The sequence below is a fragment of the Pipistrellus kuhlii genome, unplaced genomic scaffold, assembly GCF_014108245.1.
Source record: "Pipistrellus kuhlii isolate mPipKuh1 unplaced genomic scaffold, mPipKuh1.p scaffold_m20_p_12, whole genome shotgun sequence".
In the NCBI taxonomy this organism is placed as follows: domain Eukaryota; kingdom Metazoa; phylum Chordata; class Mammalia; order Chiroptera; family Vespertilionidae; genus Pipistrellus; species Pipistrellus kuhlii.
This window is the reverse complement of record NW_023425427.1, coordinates 1,955,992-1,968,707: the sequence shown is the minus strand read 5'-3', so window position 1 is coordinate 1,968,707 and position 12,716 is coordinate 1,955,992. Positions and strand designations below refer to the sequence as shown.

Below are 12,716 nucleotides of genomic sequence, written 5' to 3'. Positions count from 1 at the left end.
GTCTGTAAGAGACAGAACTGGGGAAATGGAGCATGAGCTGAGCTTGGCACCTCCAGGATGGGCAGTCCTGATCATCAGCACTGAGCATAGTTACACTGGTCCCACTTCAGCCACAGCCCGGTTGCTTGGGGCTCCTAGCCTACGTGTTAAAAAAGGGCTGGGCTGTCATCCTCACTTTCCAGGTCACAGACAAACTCCAAGACTGAGATACTCAATTGCCGCCCATCAGCAGCCCAGATAGAGAAAGAGAGAGGGGGGGGGGATATATGTTGAGTGATGTTGAGTGATACAGTAGGTAGGCCCATGTCATCAGAGACCCCATAACCTGGCTCCAAACCACAGCTCTGTCATTTCTAAGCTGTGTGACTCTCAGCGATGGTTTACTTCCCTGAGTGCAAGTTTCCTCATCTCTGAACAGCTGCTAAGGATGCTTACCTTTCAGGTATATGAGGAGGAATCAGTGAGAGAACACAAGGAAATGCCAAGCTTCTTGTCTGGCTGATGGGTATTCAAGAATGGTGACTTTCCTTTCTACAGATGCTAGGTGAGTTTAGAAAACTTAAAGTGGAGGCTAACGGTGCTACAGGCACTTGAATCTAAACATATATGAGGTTTAGTAGTAAAACATCCCAGGCTGCGAGGGGGAGAGTACCAGGTGAGAGTTGGGTCTCAGGACTGCTGAGTATCGGTGTGGACACAGTGTGCAGTGCCTTCTGAGGGATGAAGCATCAGACAGAAGCTTGCCAGGTGTCTGGAAACAGACACATGCCTGGCAAAGGCACTCAGGATCCGCCTTCTTTCCTTCTTTCTCTTCTCATGCCTTCTCTGTCTCCTAGTCTGCCCTTCCTGTCCCTCCATCCCTCTCTTTTATTTCTCTCTCCAGATTTTTCCCGCTCTCTCCTTTTCTCTCCACTCTTCTTTGCCTCTTCCTTTCCTACCCCTATCCTTAATTATTGTACACAGTTTTACTTTCCACTCTTGTGATCTCTTTCTCCTCTTCCCTCCCCCCTTTTCCTCTCCTTTCCTCTCCTCTCTCTCCCTGTCTTTCTCCCTCTCCCCCTCTCTTTCCCTCTCCTTCTCTGCTGTGACTTGGGGACCAGGGCTCCTCTGCACAGGCCCCAGTCATTCATTCTCATTAAACTTGACAATCTCTCATATGTCAATTAGGAGGCAGCCCCCTCTCCCTCCCTTGCCTGGGCCTGCCGCGATGCTCAGATCAAGCACCATCTGTTGCATTCAGCCTGGCGACGGCAAGCGTTTTGCTGCTCTGGGGAGGCAGAGCTCAGCGGGTACCAGGAGGTACTGTGGCTTGTTTGGACAACTTGATCTATTGATATTGATGGAGCTCCTGAATGGGATTGGGAGGGCTGGTGTGGGAGGGAGAATGGTGCCCAGGAGGAAAGGAGCCATGGAGGGGGTTTTGCACAAGCACTTCCTCCTCTAAGCTGCTCTGGGCTTCTGGCACTGTCACTGTCGCTGAGGCAAGAACAGCCAAACAGATGGAAGGGATTTGCTGTGGTCAGGATGAGAAACCCTGCGGCTCAGCAAGCCTTCCCTCTCTGTGTGTCTTCCTCTCCTCCTGCTATCGGCAGCAGCTCAGGAGAAAGCAAAGCAGAGATAACAGGGTGGAGAGAAGCTGACCTTTAGCAGCTGCTGAATGTCAGAGCCATGATGAAAAGGGAGGCGTCAAGGTTCTAGACATAGATGGACAAAGAAGGCACCTTCCAATGGGAATTTTAGGAAAAATTCAATGAAGTGACTATTGATAGAGGTACACGCAAAGGGAAGAGAATCAACATGGGGCACTGAGGAACCAGGGACAAGAATGTTCAGGAAACCACTGCCCACCCCTAGAACTGTGGACCATCTGGGAGAGGAAACTATTTTGCTGGAGCCATGAGAACAGGCTGTGAAAATGGACAGAAGCTGCCATGGTCAAGGATCCCAGTACCTATCAGAAATATGACGCAGAGACAGGGAAGGGCATGGGAAGTCACCCCCCCAGATTCTGTCCTTCCACATCCTGCAGAGATCTCACTGGGGAAACTCAGAGCTAGGTAACAAGGAGCCATGCAGCACCCCACAGAGAGTCTGCCTCCAGGACATAGAGTAAGGCAAAGTGAACCTGGGTGAAGGGTGATTCTGGGGGTGCAGATGGGGCACAGACGGTGTAGATGAAGAAGGAAATTGTACTGTTGCCTGTACTGTGCCAGAAACTCACATACTGAGCATGCACACACTGCCTCTACCTTTTCTAAGGAATGCATTGTGGGTTCTCTGTAGAACCCATTTCTCTCCCATGAGTGTGAGACCCACATAACTTACTGTCTACTCAATGCCTCCACTTAGACATCTGGAAAGCACCACATGTTTTCCTATCTCAAACCTGTTATCTTCCAGGGTTCCTCTTCAGACTGTGAGTTACCATCATTCCAGAAGATCAGGGGTCATCCTCCTTACCGCCCTCCCCCATGTCCACCTTTCTCAATCACTTGCCACATTCGGAGGAGTTGTACCTAAAAAATAACTTTGATTTTGCCCACTTATCTCTTTCAACTAATCTACTCTTTTTTGTTTCTACTCTCTGCTACTCTGTCCACTTGATTTATACTATCTTATCCAGGTAGATATATCATCCCATGAGTGGACTTTTGCACGGTCTCCTATTTGATCTTCTCACTTCCATTTTTGTCCTTCTGCAATGAGTTTTCTCTCTGTGGTCTGAGCAGTCTTCCCTAAATAAAGACCTGGACAACTTGATAATGATATTGATAGAGCTACTGAATGGGATTGGGAGGGTTTGGGTTGGTACACAGGAGGAAATAAGCCATGGAAATCAGCATGTTCTATCCTTAAGTCCCAGAACAGTTAGGGTCCGGGTCAGGGTCAGGGTTAAGGTCAAGGTCAGGTTTAGCGCTAGGACTCCCTACCTCTCCATCTTTATCTCAGCTCACTCACCAGTGTTCTAGGCCCAGTGGCTATTTTAGCTCTTTCTCATACTTCTTGTCCCAGGAAAGTATTTAGACTCTTTGTCTGCCTTTTTTGCTTCTTTCACCTCACTCTCCTCCCCTCCCCCTCTCCCACTTCCTTCTCACCTGATTAGCACATGTTCTTTTCAGATCTTCACACCACTCAATAAGGGAGTGTCCATAGTTTTCCTAGACTAGGTCCTGATCCTCTAATAGAACCTCTGACATCATCATCCACATCTCCTTTAATATATACACTGAGTGCCAGATTATTATGCGTTCAGAGATCATAATAATCTGGCCACTCAGTGTATATGTATATATCTTATTTGTAAATTTCATAGTTCTATGTTAACCATTTCATTAATATTAGCCTTCCTGTCCACATGGTGTGCATTAAGACAGTTGTTTGGCATGTTTTTTACAACATTGCACCTTGTAGTGAACACATATCTGTATCCTCCACCAATTCATTTGCTGAAGCTTTCCCCTCCAAGTGACTGTGTTGTCTACTTGGGCTGCCATGCCCAGACCCTGTATACTGGGTGGCTTAACCACCAGGATGAATCTCCTTTCAGCTCTAGGGGCTGGAAGGCCAGCACTTTGGGTTCTGGCTTTTGGACAGCCTTCTCCTCACTGTGCGCATGCGCGTGGCCTTGCCTTGCTGTGCACATCAGGAGAGTTTCTCTTCGTCTTCCTATGAAGACACCAACCGTGTTGTTAGAGTCCCATCCTTAGGACCTCATTTAACTTTACCCGCTAAAAGCCCAATCTCCAAATACAGTCCCATCGGGGGTTAAGTCTTCAGGATGTGACACTGGGGGCAGACAGTTCAATCCACAGCAGGCAGCAGACTAAGTTGCTCTAGGTTTTTTCTTACCATAGCATAGCACCACTCTTAAGAGTTTAAGCAAATCTCTCTCCTGCTGGTTTTAAAGCATCAGGATTGAGCCTGATTGTGCTTCTTAGAATTGGACTGTAGTGACTCACTGGAGGGCTCTATGTCACAGGCTCAGAGGAGGGGCCCAGGTTTGGGATCTTGCTCATCTTTAAGGAGATTGATTACCTGGGAAGAGGAATGGCAAAACAGGCAGGTGAGCAAGTGGAAATGCCACCACATGGTTTGTTTGTATTGCCTTTTGTCTTTTCCACAGCAAACATGGATTCTTCACTGTGTCCTCAACAAATGGGCTTCTCACAGGGCCCAGTGCCCAAGCCTGCCTTCTATGTCACATAGAACTATGACATTTACAGACAAGACATATACATATACACTGAGTGGCCAGATTATTATGATCTCTGAACGCATAATAATGTGGCCACTCAGTGTGTGTGTGTGTGTATGTGTGTACACACACACACACACACACACACACACACACACACGAGGCCCGGAGCATGAATTTGTGCATGAGTGGGGTCCAACCAGCCTAGCCAGGGGGAGGGAACATGGGCAGTTGGCCGGCCTGCCTGCTGGTCAAACTTCTGGTTGAGGGGACAATTTTCATATTAGCCTTTTATTGTATAGGATATACACTGAGTAGCCGGACTATTATGCATTCAGAGATCATAATAATCTGGCCACTCAGTGTATATATTAAAGGAGATGTGGATGATGATATAAGAGGTTCTATTAGAGGATCAGGACCTAGTCTAGGAAAACTATGGACACTCAGTGAGCGGTGTGAAGATCTGAACAGAATATGTGTTAATCAGGAAGCGCATTGTTGAGGCGCTTCCCCACAGACACACCTGTGTCAGCCGATAAGCGTTCCAGGGACAACATGAGCACCTTGGGAATCCGTGCTGGGATGTTCAGAGCCCCCTTTGTTCAGTCTAGTGAAACCCCTTCAAAGGAACAGGAACCGTTGGCTAGTCCATCTCTTGGCATCAGACGGCATGTAGCTCAGACTGGGGATATTCCCCAGCCTCTGACGGCATAGATGGAGAGGGCTGCGTTTGAAGATTTCAGAGTTGGGGCTCTCTTTGGGAATTTCTCAGAACAAAGACACTGAGGCCCGTCAGCCATGTACCTTCTTCTTTCTCCTTTCCTCTCCTCGACTTTGATGTGACCACTTTCCTCCCTTCTCAAGCTTCTCTGGTTTCTTTTTCTTCTACCTTTGTTCTTGTTTTCTCTGCCAACTGACCTCACTTTGTCCATTCTCTGGAACTTTCTGCTACTTTCCGTTTTGTGGTAATGTGGCTCATAACAAATCATTGGACAGTATGGAGACAAATGGAACATTGGACTAGGAGTTAGAAAGCTTGACTTTGCCACGTGCAAGCTCGGAGTGAGTCATAAGCCTTATTTGGGGGCCTCGATTTCCTTAAGTACATTCACAAAAGGGAAATGGGAATATTGTGCCAAGTGATCTATATATCATGAAACCATAATTTTATTGCCTGAAATGTTGCTCAGCCCACATACTGCTGTCTCTTTGCACTGGCCTGTTCTGGTTCAAGCCAACGTTGCCTCTGCCGGCTACCTCAAAGGGCTTTGTAATGGTACTCCCTCACCAACTCTGCTAGGATTGTCCATACTCTTGTGCGTAATTGTTATCCAAGGGACTTGAAGATGCTAGTTTTGTTTAGAACTTTTCGATGATGAGCTTTTGCCACTAGGATACAATCCAGACTCCTCAGTGCTACTTATAGGTGATCTGGCACCTCTAGCTCATCTCTTCGCACAGTCTCTTACAGCCCAACTAACTCCTTCCATTGCTCCAGCACTGTGCTCTTTCTGGCTTCAGATCTTTGCACATGCGTCTGCTTCTACCCAGAACACTCATATCCCAAATCTTACCTTCTTTGCTCATTCCTACTCATTCTTAACATCTTGATGACCATATTGCCTCCTCCAGGAAGCCTGCCTTGACTCCCAGAATGGGAGAGATGACACTTCTCGCTGCTCTTCTCATATTCCATGCTTTCTTATCACAGAGGGTTGGCACAAGGTTAGAAATTTCCATGTTTTGTGGATTGTGTCTAACTTTTCACCACCAGATGTCAAGGGTTGGAGGCACTGCCTGGAACATAATAGAAGTTTGAGAAATAAGTGTGTAAGCCAGTACATGCCTCTATACTGGCACCAGTGGCTTCTGTATCATCTCTGGGTCTGGGAGGGAACTCCAGGGACTCCCAGTGGCCAGTCCCAGACCTCCAGGGACTGGAGGTAGATCAAGCCTTAACCTCAGCCCCATTGCCCACTCTGTAGCCGCAGCAGAGGCGACGCAGGAGACCGTGGAGTCCCTGATGCAGAAGTTCAAGGAGAGTTTTCGTGCTAACACGCCCATTGAGATTGGCCAGCTGCAGCCAGCACCTCGCAGCGCCTCAGCGGGGAAGCGGAAGCGGAGGAGCAAGTCTCGAGGTAGGCTCTCCTCCACCTCTTGCGGGGCATTAGCAGGCTGCCCTGAAGATACCAGGAAGGGTGTACCTTCTTCCCTTGCTTCCCTGTGCTCATGGTTGTCATGCCTCTGTCTCCCTGATGGGTTGTTTCAGCTGGGGCCTTTGAGACAGCAGACCTGTGCCCTGGGTGCAGGCTAGGGTTTCTGAGTCTGCTGCCTTCTCTGAGAATGAGACTATCGCATGCATGGTTAAGATCGGTTGAGAGATTAGCCATAGTCTATGGAAAGTGCTCAGCCCAGGGTCCGAGCAGAGCAGATGCTCTTTAAATGGAGGCTGGTGTCATGTGGGGGATGGCACAACGGGAGAATGTCCAGGTGGGTTCCCAGAGCCTGGTTCCTGCCCATTCTTTCTCATCCTGAAAATGGGGTTAAGAGTGGGAGTGTTGTAAGTTAGGCAGAACTGTTCAAACTGGGTTCAGATTTGAATTTCTGTCCAATTCATGTCACTGAGGAGAGTCACTCTGTTTCTCCAAGCTACTCCCAACTCACAGAGCTGTTATAATATCTTATCACCATGGTCTGCAAACTGCGGCTCTCAAGCCACATGCGACTGTTTGGCCCCTTTAGTGTGGCTCTTTCACAAAACACCACCGCCTGGGTGAGTCTATTTTGAAGAAGTGGCGTTAGACGAAGATTAATTTTAAAAATTTTGGCTCTCAAAATAAATTTCAATCATTGTACTGTTGATATTTGGCTCAGTTGACTAATGAGTTTGCCGACCACTGTCTTAGCACATAGCCCACCATGCAATAAAAAATAGATCTTTCCCTCATTTTCCTTCTCCTCCTCCCCTTCTGTCCTCCACATTGTCATCATCACCACCACCTCCTTCTCCTCTTTCTTCCCTTCTCCTCCTCCTCTTCTTTCATTTCCTTCCTCCTCCTCCTCCTCCTCCTCCTGCTCCTCCTCCTCCTCCTCTTCCTCCCCTTTCTTCCTCCTCCTTTTCTGAACATCTGTGTGACTTTGTGCATGGGATAGATCCCTTTAGCAGTAACTGATTTCCAAATCTCACTCAGTAGTCTCCAGCTGGCCAGTCTTCTCTGCCTCTCACTTCTCCAGTCCCTATGAACTTGGTTCTGATTGTGTCACTGCTCCTCTCTCTGAGCTTCAGTGGCTGTCCAGTACCTTCAGAAGTGCTCAGGCTTAGGACGATGACATCTGAGGCTACACAGACCTCTCTGCTGTCTCTTCTAGATCCATATTTTCCACTCCCACATTCTTTTCCATACCATTCTCTCCTCCTGAAATCTCCTACCTGGACTCTGAGAATAATTGCCATCTATTGACACTTATTCCAAGCAGCAGGCTAAATGTTAGTGTGTGTGTGTGTGTGTGTCTGTGTGTGTGTGTCTGTGTGTGTGTGTGTGTGTGTGTGTGTGTGTGTGTGATCTTTTGATCCTCAGCAACCCTAAGAAGCAGGCATAATGTTAATTCCCGTTTTACAGATACTATCACTAAGGTACAGATGGCTGCAGTAACCTGCTCAAAGAGACACCCTAATAACTACTAGAGCCAGGAAGAACTAAGCAGTAGTCTGAGTTCCTGACTCTTTCATTAAACCACTGTGTCCTATGCTAGGGAAGACCTACCTGTCTTTTCAAGCTTCACTTGAATGGAACATTTCCATGAAGACATCACTGACTGTCACAGTTCACTCTGAGTTTTCCCCTGTGTGACTTCACCCATATCTTTGTACATGTGTGAAGCCCTGATTTCATTTTTTAGTAATATAATTTCCTTTTGTCTGGCTCTTTCCTTAGCTAGAAAGAGAGTTCTTTGAGAGAGGAAATTATCTTATGGTGTGAGTTATTTTTTCACTTCTGGGCCTAACTCATTTCCTGCACACATGGTAAACATTGGCTGTTTGTTGAGAGAAGGTCTCAGTCCTAACCCTGTGAGATGCTGAATCCATTGAAAAACCAAAATCCACACGTGATGCTGAGGTCACACATTGAGGCAGAAACAGATGGTGAAGTCCCTTTTTGGACTCCTGTGGTCAACCCCGGGTTGAACTGTTTGAATGATAAAGAACAGTTGCTTCGAGGTCCACAATGCCTGGTGCTAGACCCAGCCCAGTCACTTTCAACCTGCATGGCTTTGGAAGAGTCATCGGATGTCCCTGAGCCTCAGTTTTCCTGTTCTGTAGAATGGGGATGCCAATTCTACATCAGAGGATTGCTGTAAAAATCCGATGAAGTGATGAGTGTAGACTATATTGGAATGCTCAGCTAATGTGTATCAGGACCTAAATAAATGCTGTCTTACATGTGTTCTGGCTTGGACACTCAGGGTCACTTGTAATCTTGCTCAGCCATATCTATCCATCCCTTCCTCCCCCATTCACCAATAATCACTCTCGTTTCTCTCTGCCAATACAGCTCCCATAAGTACTCTTGATTCCAAGTTCATAACCTCCCTCTCTTTTCTTTACTAGCCTGAATCCATTTTCTCAATGATATATCCTAAACATGTTCTATGTCACCCAAGTCTTTCCTCAAAATTTTCCTTTTATGCACAACTGTCTTAAAGTGGCCCCCATCATTACCCGTTTGGGCTCTTTGTAATAGTTTGCCTTCATAAACACTACCACATGGGACCCTTTTCCTTTTTTTGGCATAAAATGTGGCCTTCGCTTCGGAATTTGTTTCTTTCTCTTAGAGCTGAATTTCAGAATGAGATTATTAAAGAAAATCTGTTGTTTGACTTAGGCCATAATTAGCTATCAAGTTATTTTAATTTACAAGTTAAATGGGGCCTAGGAAAATACAGGAAGACATTTATTTCCACCCAAATGCATCTGAAATCTCCCTCCCTTTCTTTGTCACCATTCTGACCACTGCCACCTCTCCTCTCCCCCTGCAACTATCCCGCCTCCAGATACAGTCTCCTGAGGCAGCCAGAGCCCTTCCTTTCACAGGCATAGACAGAGAAGGTTACGCCTCTACTTTAATTATTCAGTGTTTTCCTCTTATTCTGGTAAGACCATCCCTACTCCATGCCCAGCCTTCAAACCCCGCCCCCTCTGGGTCTGGCGACTGCTTACTTCGCTTGATTAGCCTTTCCTTACACTGTAACCACAGGGACTTCCTTCCTGTTGCAAGAATTCAGCAAATGGGTTCTCCATGTTAGAGTGGAGAACAGCCTGTTCTGTCCCCGGGCCAGACCTCTCCTCACTCCCCAGCTGCCCCCTCCCCCTGGCTGGCTGGCCCCATCTCAATGCCAATATCAACTCCTCGGAACTGTTCTCCATGAGGACCTTTCTAATGTGTTCCTCCTTCCCACCCTCCACCTGCTACTATGATAGCACCCCCTTCTTCCTCTAAAGGTATCTTATTTGTTTGCTTGTTTCCTATTTTTCTCTATAAAATATATTTCATATTCTTAAACCAAATAACATAAAAAGCATTGGATAATATCCGTTGAATAAATGAGTATAAGAACCTCAATGTTGGATCATTGGAAAGTGGCCCAGTTTTCTCTCTTTTTGGTTGATGGTTCAGAGGGATCCAGCACAAACCAACACATCCCGGTACAGACCTCTGGGGATCCTGTTTTCTCAGAGATGGACTGCTTGGTGCATAGGGTGTTAAATGTGTTCAAGTGGGTGCTGTGAAAACAATTTTTTTTTTCATGGCTTTATAGCATGGAGCCCGTGATGTACTGCCGCCATTGGGTAAGGTGTTTGCAAGAGCAAGTCTGAGGAGAGGAGGCAGCAGCCCTGCACTTCCCAGCTCACACATGCCCCACTGCAGGTCCTAAGGGTTTCCAAGTCAAGAGAACATCATGGTTCACAAAAGTCTGGGGAATTCCGCACATGCCCACTTCCCCTTGGGCATTTTCAAATGCATCTCAGACCCTGGGAAGTCCTGTAGCCCAGAGACCGGAATTGCTTTGTTGCCTCAGTGTCTGAGAAGCCATCCTGGCCACAGAGTTTATTCACCACCACCACCACCCGGAACATTTAGAAACAGAAGCAAACATAGAAATGCAATTTTGGAAGTGCTCTCTTAGCCTATACTGTTTGTCAAAAATCCCAAATCGGATGGTCTAAATCCTCAATCTGTCACTGTCTCTCTTCTCCTCCTGCCGCGGAGGTGGCCGAGGGCCTGCTGGCCCAGAGTGGGAGCACCTGGCCTCCCTCCACTTCATTAGGCTCCGCGCCCAGTGCACGGTGCCCAGAGGTACGTGGCACAGTGCGAAGCGAAAAGCTGTTGCCGTAGAATTGAACACACGGTTAAAAGCGGCTCCAATGTGTTTTGGAAGTGGTGGCCCCATCCTGAGAGGCCGGTGGACGCTGAAAAACGTCATCTGGAGGCAGGAGGGGTGGCAGTGCAAGGTTTGACTGCTGCCTTCATATCCCTGTGTGGTTTCTTGGGCAGCTGTTGGGTAGTCACTCCCCCAAGGCCATGTGCCTTGTGAAGGAGACCTTGGCTTTCAAATAAAGCAGCGTAAGATTTGAGGGATGTGAGGAAGGGATTCCTGAGATGCAGTGGTCTTTAAAAGCAGGGCTTTGTCTTTGACATGTAGTTCAACCATAGAATGACCTTAAGCAAATGAAGAAGCTGTGTTTTGCCTCAGTTTTCTCATCTGTAAAAGAGAGTTAATAATACTAACATCCTATTTAAGTTGTGAGGTAATACCTGCAAAAGGTATAGTCCAGAGCCTGGCACATTTCTGGCTCTCTCAGTAAAGAGTAGTTAATATTCTAATAGTATACACTGAGTGGCCAGATTATTATGATCTCTGGATGCATAATAATCGGGCCACTCAGTGTATATCCTATATAATAAAAGGCTAATATGCAAAATGTCCCCTTGACCAGGCATTTGACCAGCAGGCAAGCTGGCCAACTGCCCATGTCCCCTCCCCCTAGCCAGGCTGGCTGGACACCACCCATGCACAAATTCATGCACTGGGGCCTCTCTAATATATATAATAAGTGGCCAGATTATTATGCGTTCAGAGATCATAATAATCAGGCCACTCAGTGTATATTTATATATATAATTAACTTGGGAGAGAGAGCGATAGATAGAAACATCAATGATGAGCTCTCTCATCATTGATTGGCTGCCTCTTGCATACTCCACCCTGCAGATCGACCCCACAACCCAGGCATGTGCCCTGAGCAGGAATTGAACTGTAACCTCCTGGTTCATAGGTCGACACTCAACCACGAGCCACACCAGTTGAGCAAGAGTAGCTAAGATTGTTGTTGTCAAGGCCCTGCTCATTCTGTCTCCCAAGGCTCACACCTCCATCCCCTATGTCTGGGCCAGTGCCTCGGACTTGGTAGAGGTTTCATTATCCGACATCCATATCTTGCAGCAGCCTCTTCATCCACTGAGCCGTCTTCCCTCCAGATGGCTGGAATGATATTTTAAAAACATACTAAATCTGGCTGTGTCACTCCCCTGCCCAGGCACTTTCCTGATGCTTTGTCACTGGCAGGGGCGCTCCTCAAGCATTAGCAGTGAAGGCTGATGAGAATCAACACACCCCCACAGGGTCTGCAGCTGTGCTCCAAAGACATTGGTCCAAGGCCCAAATCCTAGGGTCCATCTTTAAAAAGTCCATGACATTCTATTTCACAAAGGATGATTATTTTAGTCCTAATTATGTTTCATTGTCGGATTATTTAATACTAGAGGCCTGGTGCATGAAATTTGTGCACAAGTAGGGTGCCTAGGCCTGGCCAGCCATCAGGGCTGATCAGGTTCCCCCACCTTTCTGCCTCCCTGCCTCCCTGCCTCCTCCTTCCCTTGCCACACACACACCACCACAATGTGGTTCTCTCCACCTCCCCACCCCTTACCCTCTCCTCTCCTCACTCCCTTGGTGCCCTGCTGCCACTGCTGGTCACCCACCATGTTCTGTGCTGCCCTCTGGTGGTGACGTTATAGCACGTGATGGAACTCCCATTCTCCAGGTCCAAATCCAGAGGGGACACTTTGCATATTAGCCTTTTATATATAGATTGTAGGGAACATGGGGATCCCAGGAAGAAGAAAGTACTATGCTGATTACCTTAGGGCTGTGGTTGGTAAACTGTGGCTTGTGAGCCCCATGTGGCTCTTTGGCCCCTTGAGTGTGGCTCTTCCACAAAATACCACAGCCTGGGCAAGTCTATTTTGAAGAAGTGGCATTAGAAGAAGTTTAAGTTTAAAAAATTTGGTTCTCAAGAGAAATTTCAATTGTTGTACTGTTGATATTTGGCTCTGTGGACTAATGAGTTTGCGGATCACTGCCCTAAGGTGATAATGTCCCATTCTCAAAGGGCCCCCTTGGATCAAATGAGATATTGCTGGGAAAGCACTGGACACATGGCCACATTGCACCTATG

At 47.3% G+C, this 12,716-nt stretch overlaps 1 protein-coding gene across 3 annotated transcripts in view; it reads left to right on the top strand.

Annotated features, from left to right (window-relative positions):
* ASTN2 (astrotactin 2) overlaps positions 1–12,716 on the top strand; it is a 700,161-nt gene that overhangs the window by 199,035 nt on the left and 488,410 nt on the right. For 2 of the 3 annotated variants that reach the window (XM_036432815.2, XM_036432814.2), the window contains exon 4: positions 6,184–6,336. The exons of the other annotated variant lie outside the window; for it this stretch is intronic. In XM_036432815.2, the coding sequence (XP_036288708.1) occupies positions 6,184–6,336 (153 nt within the window). The remainder of the gene's footprint in view (positions 1–6,183; positions 6,337–12,716) is intronic. 3 annotated transcript variants of the gene reach the window in all.